Genomic DNA, 14,979 nt, shown 5'->3' with positions numbered 1-14,979 from the left:
TAACACGAGGCCTTGAAAATTGATAGCAGGATTCAGTGTCAGGCCTCATAAATAAAAATTTAGAAAGCATGAAAGTATTTTCTTTTAACATTGTTTTTTTTTTTCAGTTGCCCGTCATAAACATAAAATGCATCATCAATAAAAAAAAAAACGTGCTCATAGCACACACATGCAATGGGACCACACAAAAGACTATACCGAGTGCGACTAATGTTAATAGTTACGTGCAAAGGGATAATCTTTAGCAAATACCACGTCAAGAGAGGACAAATTGATGAAGTCAATTCGCACTTGAAAGAGAAGTGACCAACGAAATGGATTGTGTTTTTATGGCCATACTAGCAAAAAACTTGCGGCACAATCTGGCAAAAATAATTTGAGGCCCCTTCCACCCTTCATTGTTGCTGTGCTGAATATTGTTAGCTATCAGGATATTTCATTGAAAAACGCATCTCCTCGTAGAGGAAGCATGCTTAATTGACCAATATGTAAACTTTCACTGGTGGCTGCCAACTTTAATTTGTAACTAGCTCAGCAGGTGTCATATAGCGGAAAGACATTACACTGCTTTATACCTTTGCAATTAAACTGTGCATTTCAGTTAATTTCACATTTGAATATTCTTCTATTTTTAAGTACGATGAAAAAGTATTTGTTGTTTTTTGTTTTGTTTTGTTTTGTGTGTTTTTTTTTTTGGTTTTTTTTTTTTTTTTTTGGGGGGGGGGGGGGGGGGTTTGCAGCCAAAGGTACAGATGAAAGGACTTCATAAAATCATAATCATAAACAGAATTTAAAGTTGTTGTATTTCAAAGAATCTAACATACAATGAGAGGCCTCTTGGAGCACAAAAAGAAGAACTGTAATAAGTTGGAGCACCTTTTTCTTTTCTTTTCTTTTCTTTTCTTGTGTGACTTTTTAACCCAGATTCAGTTAGAGAGAGATAGATAGTGGTTGAAGAATTGAAGCCCATACCAGTCATTCAAAAAAGAAACCACACCACATTACACAACACACAGTAGAAAGAGTTCCCTTGTGTTTCAACTGCCCAAAATTCATGACCAAAGAGGTTTCAAAAGCTGCAGCTGACCAGCAATGATTAAGAACAGTGCAAGAGAAATATTTTGTTCTTCATTCTTTTGTTGTTGACCAACATTATATCTTCTACATGTCCTCTTTCACTAGCCCTCAAAACACAGAGAAGAGAAAAGTACAAATTATAATTAGACAGTTCTTCACGTCAGATCGGACATGGCATGAACACGTGGAAGAACGAAAACCGAGTGCACACACGACAACAAAGCGAGTAAGAAGCTGTGAGCATCTGCTTTCATATTGAACACGTGACTTTAAACCAAGTTGTCCTCACTTTTTATTTTTTGCATGAACAATGCAACAAAACTACTGGACATAGAAGACTAAGGAGGAACATGTCCTATCTTCTCAGTAAACACGCTAAAGCTGCAATCCCGGCACCGAACACGGCCATACGGCATGCGGACGACATTATTGACGACACAGTCTCCCTCGCTCGAACTTTTCCTTTCTCCTCCTCAAAAAATTCCATAAAACCGTCCTAACGTTTCCGATCCCGAGGAGGACGTTTTAGGAAGTGTTTTGGATAGCGTCACGGAGACAGTGGAGAAGAGAATGTAAAAGATGGAAAACAAAATGAGTGTGTGAGCCAGAATGTTATCAAAAGAATGACAGAGAAAGGTTCATCTGCTCAAAGAAGCTCAGACAGAGCTTTATGGAAAAATTCTGCCAAAAAGGCCGATAGAACATATTCCTACGCCTTTCTCAACGCCTTCTCCACTTCTCGTTTGGATGCGTTTTGGTTGTTGCTGCCTGCAGAATGTAAACACAATCTACTGTTTTGATTCTCTGCAAGACTAAATTTCATTTTCAACAATTGCCAATGAAAGATACATATGTATAATGGTGTATCACTATCATCATCATCATCATGTGCATGAATAATTTACAGAAGATTAGCCTAAGCATATGATACTCCTGAGAAGAGGGGAATCATAACTTTCCCCGCATTCACATTGGTCCCCGCGACGCGGGGAAAGTCCCGAGCTGCGGGACTTTCTCCTCAAAAACCACAATGTGAACGCTCGCTGGGACTTGTCCCCTCGTCCCCGCGAAGCAAGTCGGGTACGGGGACAAGATTTGGAGGGGAGAGTGACCTTGGGGCGCAATTGATAGCGTCCAGCTGTGGTCATCAAATGTGCGCATGCGCTATGCCTGGATTCAAGTGGCAGAGCTCGTTCCAAGCCCCAAAATGCCCCCACAGCTCGGGGACAGATGAGATACCAATGTGAACGGTCAGTCGTAAAAAAGATAAGATCTCTTGTGGCTGTCCCCGCGTCGCGGGGACCAATGTGAACGCGGGGAAAAGATGTAATTCATCAAACTTAAATGCAAACGTTTGTTTCACACGGATCAGATGGTAAAGTGTGCTATGTTTATGGGGTTACTGAAATAAAAAAAAAAGAAGAAAAGAGTGCACTTTGGCTTGCCATAAATCATATTGGACCAAGGGAGTGGGTGGGAATCGGGGTAGGGCGGGGGAGGAGCTTCATTCAGTCTTTGGAAGTCAGAATAACAACTTTCAAATCACTGTTAATGTCATCAAACGGATGATGCAAACAAAATGAATGTATGTTAGGATTCAGCTACCAGCAGATACTCCAAATCTCAACTGCACACACCATATCAGACCCAAGTGGGAGGAAAAAAAAAAAGATTTGAAGGGGGAAAAATTGTTAAGAATCATATCTATGTACACAGGCGACTCCCATCATAGTCCTTGGGGACCGGCAGTTTTCTTCCCCCGATACTGAAATTTTGTTATAGCAGAACAAAACGATACATAATGTATAAAGATAATAAGTTTGGGACCTGGATCTTTACTCTGTTGTATGTCAACAATGTTTGTTGCATTCGGAGTACCCTGCTCATATACGTACACATATTGGTACATACATTCCATGTTCGATGGTTTGATGACACACGTTTTAATCATGAAAATTAATGAAGATAAATACATAGCCAAGTGAATGATGCTTTAAAAGGATGGTATACATTGTACTTTGGGTTGAGATGGGGATTTCAGATTTTAACTTTTTGTGAGATAATATTAAGAAACCACTTATGAAATACGAAAGAACATACAATTCTATGAGGAATTCAAAGTTTATTTGACAAAAATTGGTTTCAATATAAGTGTATGTCTGAGATATCAAAACCAAAGTAAAACAAAGTGGTCCTAATAAAAGGTGGGTCTCATTGTTTATTAGGACCTCTTTGTTTTTGGATATCTCAGCCACTTCAAAACAAATTTTCATTAAATAAATGTATTCCTCTTCGAATTGTGTGCTCTTTCACATTTCATAAGAGGTTTCTCATTTTCTCAAAAAAACCTGGACACCTGAAGCCCCATCTCAACCAAAACTATTCGTCCCTTTGAAACAATCTGCTGTGTGTATCACAGAGATGCGAGAACCACACACCCATGAAACCACTTTGTCTGCTTTAGGCTAACCATCGAGGTACAATGAATATCAATCTAGTCATCGAACACAAACTTTCTTTGCTACTAGCCTGGGATTCACAGCTAAATCATCTCCCAACAGCTACATGTAATTCAACCTCATAACCCAACATATCACAGAAAAAAAAAAAACCACAAAGAAAAAAAGTACACGCCTGTGAATATGCACATAGCACTGGGAACAGGAGATAAAAGCTCTGCTGAATGTCGCCCTCGGTTGTCAGCCCTTACCCAGTTTTGATGCTCCTGCATCCAGTCTATCAATTTGGTGTCCATGTATCTCGCCGTCCATCCGATAATACTGCCCACGAGATCCTCGAGATTATTACTGGCGCAATGTACTGACAGGCGTCCGCTGAACGCAATGAGGGCTGCTATCCTTCCCCATGAGACTCCTGCAAAGCAAAAAATTTGTGCACGGGAAAACAAAGAGCAGATCAGTGAGTTACCGAATGAGTAGGTGGTATTATGCACGACTCGTGGCCACTGGATGGAAAAGAAAAAGGCTCAAACTATGAGTAAATTTAGTCAACAAGATTGAGCAATTTCGACAAAATTTGAATGACGTGATCTCTGCAACTTGTCTCACATTGAAATTGATGGTGTGTCATGCATTTGTTATTTTGGTACCAGAGCATTCGATGCTGTATTCATCTCAGAGATACAAGTGTAGTACATCATATGCACAAATCTACTATACCCAGACCATGTGTTGTATGCGAAAGTTACATCATCAGTTATCATATTCTTTATCTTTCAACACATATTTCAATATCTTCTTCATACTTGTGCATATGGACATCTGTTTTGCTGTAACTTATTGAAATGAGGCTAACAGACCCCTTTTCCAGTGTAGTGAATATCGAGGAGAGATTGCATACCAAAAAATCAGAATTCATTCAATCAGAGAAATCAATCCATTAAAAATGCAAAATAAGGTCACATACATGTATTCTGTGGTTTGTGGCTTACCACAATACAAAACATATATCAGGATGTTTGCTCCACAAACACATTTTAATAAATTACACCGATTTTCCCACGCACACTCTAATTGAATGCACACATTATTCTCATCAGAGGGTAATTTTTATCGAAATTGCTTCTGACAATACCCAGACGTGGTAACCCATTTTACACACGGTAGATATAAAGTTGTTACTTCAGCAAAACAATCCTGTGATTTCGTTTCAGAACTGTTTCACAAAACCAGGACATTGTGGTAAAAATGTAGGGAAGACAGTGATCACATAATTCCTTCAAGTGGAATTAGTAGTTTGTGGGGAGCCCAGAATTTGAGCATCCTTGCAGAAGGGATAAAAGGAAGGAAATTTGGAATGAAAAAGGAGACAAGGGGGTATGGCAATTTTGATCAAACATGAAAATGAACATTTCATGCAGACCACAGTTCAGGAATTGGTAGTGTGAAGCATCCACAAAGAGTACCGGTATAACAGTGTGAAGCATTGAAAATATTAAATTTTTCCACCAACATTCAAAAGCCAAACAGTTGGGAGAGTATAGAAAGTAAGAGTTTTTTAAATACTCCAAGAAAGGGACATTAAAACTTTGAGAGAAAGAAAAAAAAAGACAAAAATGTATGACAAATATTTGTTTGTATATCTTACACAGTCATATGATTGGTTCTTTTTTTGTTGGGGGGGGGGGGATGAAACAAATGTGCATGAAAGTATAATTTGTGTATTTATAATTATAAGTGCAGCTGCTGCAGAAACTTTACACCACATGAGCTGTGGCGAGTGAAAGTTTATATCCTCTGAGAACACTCAGGTAACAAGTGTAGCTCGATAGGGCGGCGCAAATAATTAACGAGCGGATGTTAGTAAAAGGTGGGTTGGTATGCTAGGTGAATGAGGGGGAGGGGAGAGTGGTTGCATGTTTGTCTATGCACATTTATGACATGCTTGTTTCCATTTCATTCATTCAAACAGAATGCTTGCACAAGCTATAGACTGCTTTGTTGGCCAGTCCATGCCACTGAAAAATATTATAGGTTTACAGTACAATCTCAGGTTAAACACAACATAATAGTAGCACAGTTACTACAGTGCCTATTAACAGAAAGACCACCTAAACATGGACAGATACATTAAAAGCAAAACAGTAGTGGTCCTTTAAATATCTGTATGAGTCTATCTGGACTTCCATCAGTGTGTGTCCCTCAGTCAAATTTTCTCTGTGTCTGAACCATTCTGTATCTCAAGAGTTTTTCTAAACTTTAAAAAGAAACTCACAGTCACCATTTGTAATTGATAATGCATATTGTAATCGAATCCCTGCATTTAACACTCTATCCTCCCTTCTTTTATCTCTACTTTACAAAAGAGCAGTGGATAATCATTTGACAATATTACAACAAAAAACAAAAGCAAAGTGTTCTTTGACGCATTGTATAGTCAAGCTAAGAAACAAAGTTCCCACTTTACTGTAATCTTCCACCAATGCACCACACCCAATGTAGTGTACGTAACAAGAATCACACCCAGATGTGATTATACCACAAACATGACATATTACTGTTTATCTGTCAGCATTCTGTTACTCATCAATCAGTAAAAACAGCACAACTATGGTAATGTTTAACTTAAATCCCGATATTTTTCATCATTATTTCTATTAAAGGATAGTGTCGACTTCTGGCTCATTTGTACAAGTGAGACAGCTGTCAAACAGGAAATTGAATATTATCAATAGAGCATATATCTCTGTAGCTCTCAAAACATGACCTACTTACAAGTTTAAAAAGACTTTCATGAAGCAGATTTCTGAAACAATCTTGAAATATTAATGGCCAAGATTGGCTTTTGGCATTTGGCAGTAGCAGCAGCTACAGTTGCACGTAGTCCTAGTAGCCAGTAATAATAACAGTTGTAGTAGTATCTTAGTAGGTTTGAAACACGAAGTATTAAGTAGTAGTAATCGTCGACATTGTAGTAGTAGCAGTAGCTGTAGTAGTATTGTAAAAGTAGTAGTAGCAGAAGCTGTAGTAGTATTGTAAAAGTAGTAGTAGCAGAAGCAGTTGTACTGCCCTACTTTGGCAAAAGGAAGCAAATGACAAAAGTGACATTTCTCGTAAAAGAGCAAAATGTGTCTGTCATTTACACTGACGTCAATGGACTATCATGATGTCTTATCTAACATATCTCTTAGTAGGATGAGTGTTTCTGCATGAAATTTGGCCCGGAAGAAGAGCTCGTTATGTGAATTATGAAAACATCAATAACATCAATAACATAGTAGTAGAAGTAGAAGCAATAGTAGCAGTAGCGGTAGTAGTAGAAGTAGAGGCAACAGTAGCAGCAGCAGCAGCAGTAATAGTAGTAGTAGTAATTGTTGTCATTAAAGTAGTGTGTAGTAGCAGTAATTGTTGTAGTTGTAGTAGTAGCAGTAATCTTATCTATAATAATAATAATAGCAGAAGTTGTAGTAGCAGCAGAAGAAGTAGTAGTGGTAGTAGTAGTAATAGTAGTAGTAGTAATAGTAGTAGTAGTAGTAGTAGTAGTAGCAGTAGTAGTAGTACATGTAGTAGAAAATACAGCAGGAGTAGTAGTTTTGATTAAGATAATAAAATGATTTTAGCAATAATTAAGCCATTAAGAAATACAAATAAAGCATATATACAAGTAGGATATAGGGAAACCCTATTCTTTCCCCTTGGCATTTATCACATCTGTCATAAGACATTTCTTTATGGACATCAGAATGTGGTCAGCAGAACAATGACCCCAGTTCCTACTACTTGGCTAACCATCATAATGGCAGCTGATATGCAAAAGGACTTATCTCCACTGAAAGTAGTTATGCTTGGCACCCTCCTGTTCTCCGTCAATGATTCCGACCACAAAATCCTGTTCATATTTTGGCTTTGTGTAATCATCTCGTTAATAGGGCTTTGCTCTAGATTTGAATAAAATCAACCACAAACATACACCAATTCATGTTTACAAAAATAACACTCAGCCTCATGAAAAAAAAAAAAAAAAAGGTTTCTGTTGCGGTAAAGTATGATTTATCTTTGGAATCAGATCTGAGTCCACAGAAACCATGGAGATCCTTAATAGATGTTTATAGAAACAGCAGACACTTCGTACTGCAGAGTCTGCAGCAACACTAATCACTCTTGACACGGTAACATTTTATGTATTCAAAGTGAAAGCTAACAAGGATATAAAGAAGTTTTCCATCCACCAATTGTTCCCCCCCCCCCCTCCCTCCATTTATAAGAATGTTTACGGCAACATTTCATAGTAGGGGAAGTCTAATGTGAGCTAAGGGGATTCCCCTCATATAAACTTCCGCAAAACATGCATGCAGTCTATGAGACCATGCCATTTGAATTTCTTAGTTAAGCCAGGGGAAAAAGCAAACACCTTCGAGCAGACAACATAAGAGATGAACATATATATTCTTTTTAAATTAAAAATTCTCTAGTAGTAGTGTAATGCAGCTCTGGTTATGAACTAGAAGGTGACACCATTTATCAACAAAAAAAAAAAAAAAAATGATGAAATCCAGCAACTGTCTGTATGAAACAAACTGACAAACTCTTGGAAATTATTTCTTCCTCATCTTTCACAAACTGTACCTTTGCTATATTAAACTGTGAGTACCAGTGTGGTAGAAAGGCACTATCTTGAGGTAATCAGTATTTGGACAACCATCACCAATGTCTCGTATACATAATATGTACTGTATATATTAAAAAAAAAAAAAAAAAAAAGTATTTTTGGTGTTGTTGTTGTTGTTGCTGCTGTTGATTAAGAACTACAGAACCTTATGATTGCATATACAGGGCAATGCAACTGCAGATACACATTGACACAACCTCAAAAATATGCTTTCATGTACAATGCAGGGTACCAAAGAGGGTAAGAGTACCTACACTGTATACACTCCAAACAATATGCATACTGGTATGAAGCAAATCAGCTGGTACACATGTACAATTGCACATCACCATCACAACTACCATTCTACGACAGTATATTTTTTTTGCACAAAACTTTTTCTTCTTCACAAGCTGCCCAGAGTTGCATAAACTTGACTACACCAACAGCAAACGGCCAGTGGCATCTATCATTCACGTCTGATTTGTGCAGCTTCATTTGTATGTATGTATGCGTGTGTGTGTCTGTCTGTCTGTCTGTCTCTGGCTATTCACAGGGTTGGCTGACGAACATCATCAAAACGAAAGCAAATGCTCAGATCGCTGCAAAGCCCCTACAGTGGGGGATAGTTTGAATGCCCTCCTTGGTTTAAGGGCACTCTTCCTTTACCTGCAAACCATTGTGTGGGCAATCTAGAATAAAATTATTACGCTGCAACCTTAAACTAATATCACATCCACTCCACATGCGCGATGTCTCATCGATCAACTACATTTATTCATTTCCTGTTATAGGGCAGCTGAAGGAAATCTTGATCCTTGAAAATTTTTTCATGTTCTTCCTCACTGCTGAATCAGAGGGGAACTTGAGCTGAAATTTGACTGACTGTATAAGCTGTTATTTTCGCATGTTTTTCGCAAATGAGGAGGTCACAGACATTTTCGCAAGATGTTGTTTCTGCGAATTGACACCAATGCTATCATAAATGCATTATCAACCTAGCGCATGGCAACATTTTCGCATTTTGTTAAAGGGTGTGTACAGTTCTGGTCGAGGTGAGGATTTAGCTTTTAACGTTTTGCGAGATATTCAGAAACCACTCTATGAGATGTCGAAGAGCATGCAGTTCTAAGGGGTATCAAAAGTTTATTCGATGAAAATTGGTTTTGAAATGGCTGAGATATCCAAAAAACAAGGTGAAACAAAGAGATCCTAATAAAGTTGTGGCATGTCGCCTTTTATTATTAGCACTTTTTTGGATATCTCAGCCATTTGAAAACCAATTTTCATCAAATAAACGTTGAATCCTTCTTAAAATTACATGCTCTTTCATATTTCATAAGAGGCTTTTCATTATCTCACTTAGGAATGTTCAAAACATGAATCCCCACATCAACCAGTACTGTACAGTCCCTTTAAATTCGCGATCCAACTGTGATTCGCAAAATTAGCGAAAATTAAACCCTCACGAAAATAACAGCTTATACAGTATATTAATCTTTAATAATCAGGGAACACTGTATGTTACTTTCAGGACAGAAATCACATCACAAAAAGACAACCATGTCTGAAACTATCATTTCCAGACCTACAAGTGGGTTCCAATTCAATCATACAAGATTGCTGCAAAAGAATGGTGCGACAGCAACGTTCAAATTAAGGTCTGAACTGAATCCATCACGGTCATAATTGACAGCAGAGCAGTTCTAAACCCCAGCACCCAGGAGATGATAGGACCCACGAAGTGACTGCCAGATTTCAATTACCTTTTGATCCGTTGTCTTGGTCTCTGAACAGCTCGTCGGCGAGGTCTTTGAATTTGGCATACGCCGTTGTCGGGCTGATGTTGAGCTCCTGGCAACATCCAGCGAAAAATTCAGGGTTTGTTCGTTCAATTTCTTCACCTACTCGTAGCAAACATTGGACAAAAAAACAAACAAACAGGCATTTGGTTCACAGGCAAAACGATATAAACTACAACTTTCAGTTTGGTGTAATGTATGTATGTCCAATAATTTTTCAAATTTGTTTGATATTGATTGCAAATGTGAAGGACAAAAACAAAAAATAATAGTGCACATAAAGCTAGGTACCAGTAATTCAAGAAGTTTTTTCATTCAAATATCAAACACTTTAGATAACACAGAATGAGACAGCTTAACTGGGTAAAACAGTTAAATAGTGTATGTGTGTATGTGTGTATATATATTTTTTTTTCTTTTTTTAATGACTTCCCATAGAGAACTACTGTAAAACGAGGAATGTTCACGTGCATCTTAATTTCACAAATTTCACGAACGCCAAGATTCTCGAAATTAAAATGCATGTGAAAGTTCTTGTCTACACTATATGCATTGAATGCCAGTGGCAGTTCGCAAAAGTTTCATGCCATAAAAAAGGCCATCAGTTCCAATTCGCGAAAAATTCATGCCGCGAATATATCATGTTCTGCAGTACCTCATTTTTGGTCATCAAGGATCAATAAAACTCAATGTTGCAGATATATAAGTAGAAATGGAGCCAAATCAAAAGGGTTCCTTTAAGAAAATACAATATCAGCCTACTTCAAGTTTTAATCAAATTCGATGAAGAATTTCAGTTTTGTGACAAGACAGGTGGTAAAAGCCTGTACACAAAGACTTGCTGGTATTGAAACTGCAAATTGTGCTATAAAGTTTTGTAAACTCATTACACACTGGTTAAAACTTTACCCATTAATTATGGGTACTGGCTGTGCAATGAGTTACCCTTCAGAAAATAATAGGCAGCTTTAGCTCTGAAACACTAATGCCCCAACATGCCTCCTCCTGCACGTTGGACATTGTGAGCTCTATTGGGAACAGCTGTCTTGTACATGTGGAGAACAAAACTGTTTGCATCACAGACGCGTAGGGAGCATTAGTGTTGCAGATCTACAGCTGCCAAATGCCAATGACTCCTACACAACAAGGAGAAGGAAAGAATTATAGCAAGGGTGAATGTCATCAACATGACCAAATCATTTGGTGATATTTGCTATGAGCACTGGGTAACACATAAAATGTTACTCACCTTCAACTTCAAGTTTAGACCTAGATTCCCAAGGAAGATGACATGTGATACGCATCTACATCTCACCTATTTCTCTCATTCTTGCTGCAAGAGGAGCGTAAGGCTCTCTGCTCACATGTTGAAATCCGGGAAGTTCGATGCTCTCCTTTCGTATCCTGTATATGCAGTAGTCCTCAACCAGCCTAGCAGTGTCACTCCCATTCATCTAGAGCAGCGAAAAATAAGAGATAAATGAAAGAGGAGTAATCTTCTGTAGAATGAAGTGCAACAAAGTCCAAAGCTTTTCTGCCTTGGAATATGCACATAGTGTATCCCACTGATATCGGATATTTCAATATTTTTCTTGCACAAGTACGTGTAGTTAAGATTGTTCTCTCCTTCATACATACATTCCACATTTACAACATTTGGGGATATGTTATGACATATTCCGCTTGAAAAATTGTCACAAAAGGCAGCCTATCACACTGAAACATACAGGAGAGTGAAATATACAACTGCGTATTGAGCCTGCAATTGCATATGAATGCAAAACCAGATGGCCATGTGTAATTTCTAATTAAAATTTTTGCTTTGGAGAAGGGCCTTATTATCTGATGATGTATTGGGGAAGAGAACACTATAGTCTCTGAGTCCAGACTTCCGACTAGTTTGGTCAGACAATCATTTCACAGATATCAGCTAGTCAGCATTCCTTGTACATGTACAGTGCAATACATTTCATTACCTAAAAGGTCAGCACAGCTTCACAAAAATACATAATCATTCAACGATTTCTATGATGACCGTTTTGAGCACAAACAATGTTCACAGAAATAGGGGCAAGTGCGGGTCTTTAAAATCCGAATCAGCACAGACTATTACTCTACTGAGAATGCATGCCGCAAACGTCAGTGTTGTGTACCTGCCAATGAAAGAAGACAAACAGATACATGCAAGGTATGCCCACTCCATTCGTTTGGCCAGTGTACGAGTGTAAAGTGCATTTGCAAATTCATGCAACAGTGTCACTCTCAATGCACTTCCATACATCACTTCTGTAGGCATTTTAAGAGGGGATCAAAACTGGATTAGTCTGGAAGCGGTGATGCTAAGCCCTGTGGTACTGGTATTGTGCCCTACATAAATTTATCATAAATCTGCCTAACAACAGATGTAACAAATTCCACTAGGAATGGATATGGGCAGTAATAAATGCATGTCAGACTAAATACATTTAAAATCTCTCCCTAAAATAAGAATACATCATAATCATTCCTTGTTTTACCGTGATATCATAAGCAGAACATAATTTTCCTTTTCATTTAAATCTAGCATTGCTAGGGAAGGCAATACTTGTAACCAGGAATGTGTGTACATGTACACAAATGGGTGCATTGAACCTAGTGCCAATATAGGGTCATCGTGCTAGAAATTTCTCGCTTTTCGATCACAGCATGTCTGCTCACCAGTTGGGCCTCATCATGGTGGCATGCAAAGAATTTAGATCGATCCTAGATCAGCTAGTGATACTGATAGAGATCTACATGATCTACCCACAGATCTCCTGTATGTATGGGGAATGAATGTGACGTAACGCACCTCCTTGCCCATCGACAAAACGGTCATATCATACAAGTCATGACACTTCAGTGCATGGGCAATACTGACGGTTGATAGATTTCAGTACATTTTCATGACAAACTTGACTGATACCCAAAGATTAACATTAGCATCAACAAAAAGAGAGAAACACACTTCACACTGAATTAATGGTCTCTGTGTGTGCTACATTGTACGGTATATCTATAATTTGCAATTAGTTTTCTATTTTATCTTTTAATTTTGATTGACCATTTCGTTTATGTTTTTATCCCATATGATTGCGCAGTGAGGGCAGCTCCTAGTTTGGCATTGAACTACATACCTGATAATGTTAAAATAATGAATCAACCATATCAGTTATATCACTGTGGATTCCAACCTTTGAAGTGTCCCTGTATCTCCTCATTGCCTTAACTTTGGCTGTCCCTATCAAATGGGATAGTTCCTATTAAAATGTATATATATAAGCATATATTGAGGCAGTATAAACAGCAGTTTTGACCCTGATCTGCATATGAAGTTCCATATATAGTCAAGATAACAACATCAAAGTATCTCTGTGCAATACTCAAAACAAAAATGATAAATGCATTGCTATACAGCATGATTACTCTTAGTGTATTGTACACGTGTGCAGGTTGCAGCATTCACAACTGATCACAAAATAAGGTCCAATTTTCACTAAGGCATAAAAAGATATGAGTGGGCATGATGGGTATCAAAAGTGGAAACAGAAATAGAATCAGTGTCACTGGATATGTAGCTTTGAAATTTAATACATTCCTAATATCAAAGTAAGTATTTATGACGGCTGTTGCACAGTTAATTCTTGAATGCGTATCCTTTCTCAATAGGTATTTGATTTTTTTTTACACCTGAAGAAAATCATTCTTCTGTTATGAAATCATAAAGACACGATAGAGTCGTATAATAATAAAGGGAAAATTTCTAGAGGGAATGACGAACAACAGAAAGAGGAGAATGAAGGCCAAATCTATGCAGCTGAACCTCAGTATGATGACGTCACAAAGACCCAAACCCTTTAATAGCATGGTGATTTTGCAGATCTCATCTCTTTATATTTCTGTGTTTTTGTATCCTGATACAGTGAGAAACCTGATACAAGGTAATTGTCATGCCTTTTAGGTCTTTGTGATAATGTGGTTCCCCTATGAACTAAATCAAATGTGCCATCAACAACAGACCATTGTTGACTGCACACCACTAAGTCAAACTACCATGCATCAAAATGTTCAGATTGAGATTATCAACTCAGCAACTAACGTAAAGAGGTTCTGCAAGTTTTCAAAAGAGATGCTCAAAAGTAAGGCACACGGTGCACAGCAGCTGTGGGTTGTACATTACCTGTTTCTTATAACTGGACTTAGTCATGATCACAGAAAAGTGCTTTCCTTCGGCGCACAGAAGATTGATTGAGGGCGGAGACAATGGCTCAGTAGTCCCACTCCTTCAGCCAAACCTTGATGAATTGATTCATTCATCTCATTTTGACAAATTATAAATAGCTCTCTGAATCCTCAATATACCAGCTGATCTAAATAAAGACCGAGCTGATGCGCTCATTAACAACCATCACCTACAACTATTGCGCAATACAGCCATCCTGCTGAAACCCTTAATTGTGCAATCAGCACTCTATTGACGGATACATTTTCCCCACTCCAGAGCACAGACCATTTATGTTCCCAGCCACTCTTCACAATATGCACATCCATGCATAATTTACAAATGCACTTGTCAGGTACTTCCCCCGCTGACTGCGTGCGTACAAAGTGAAACAGAGCAGAGAGACATGTAGGCGATTACCACGACAACATTCAACTGGCATAGCATGTTTGTATTTTTCCGTGTATGAAAATGAAGAAATGACATCATCTTCCAGAATGAAAGGATAAAACCATTAGGGTGGGAAAGATCAAAGGGACTGTACAGTACTGGTTGAGGTGGGGATTCATGTTTTGAACATTCCTAAGTGAGATAATGAGAAACCTCATATGAAATATGAAAGAGCATGTAATTTTAAGAAGGATTCAACATTTATTTGATGAAAATTGGTTTTCAAATGGCTGAGATATCCAAAAAAATTATAATAATAAATAGTAATAAATAATAAATAATAGGCGACAGGCCACGCCTTTT

At 38.0% G+C, this 14,979-nt stretch overlaps 1 protein-coding gene across 1 annotated transcript in view; it reads right to left on the bottom strand.

Annotated features, from left to right (window-relative positions):
• The window catches only part of LOC140229115 (bcl-2-like protein 1), a 47,840-nt gene that overhangs the window by 2,440 nt on the left and 30,421 nt on the right, over positions 1-14,979 (bottom strand). Inside the window, exons 2-4 of the mRNA XM_072309381.1 lie at positions 11,302-11,440; positions 9,951-10,088; positions 3,788-3,951 (exon numbers count right to left, since the gene is read on the bottom strand). Of these exons, the coding sequence (XP_072165482.1) occupies positions 3,788-3,951; positions 9,951-10,088; positions 11,302-11,440 (441 nt within the window). The remainder of the gene's footprint in view (positions 1-3,787; positions 3,952-9,950; positions 10,089-11,301; positions 11,441-14,979) is intronic.

This window comes from Diadema setosum, chromosome 5 (assembly GCF_964275005.1).
Source record: "Diadema setosum chromosome 5, eeDiaSeto1, whole genome shotgun sequence".
Taxonomy (NCBI): Eukaryota; Metazoa; Echinodermata; class Echinoidea; order Diadematoida; family Diadematidae; genus Diadema; species Diadema setosum.
The sequence above is the reverse complement of the archived record's forward strand: the minus strand, read 5'-3'. Positions and strand labels throughout refer to the sequence as shown.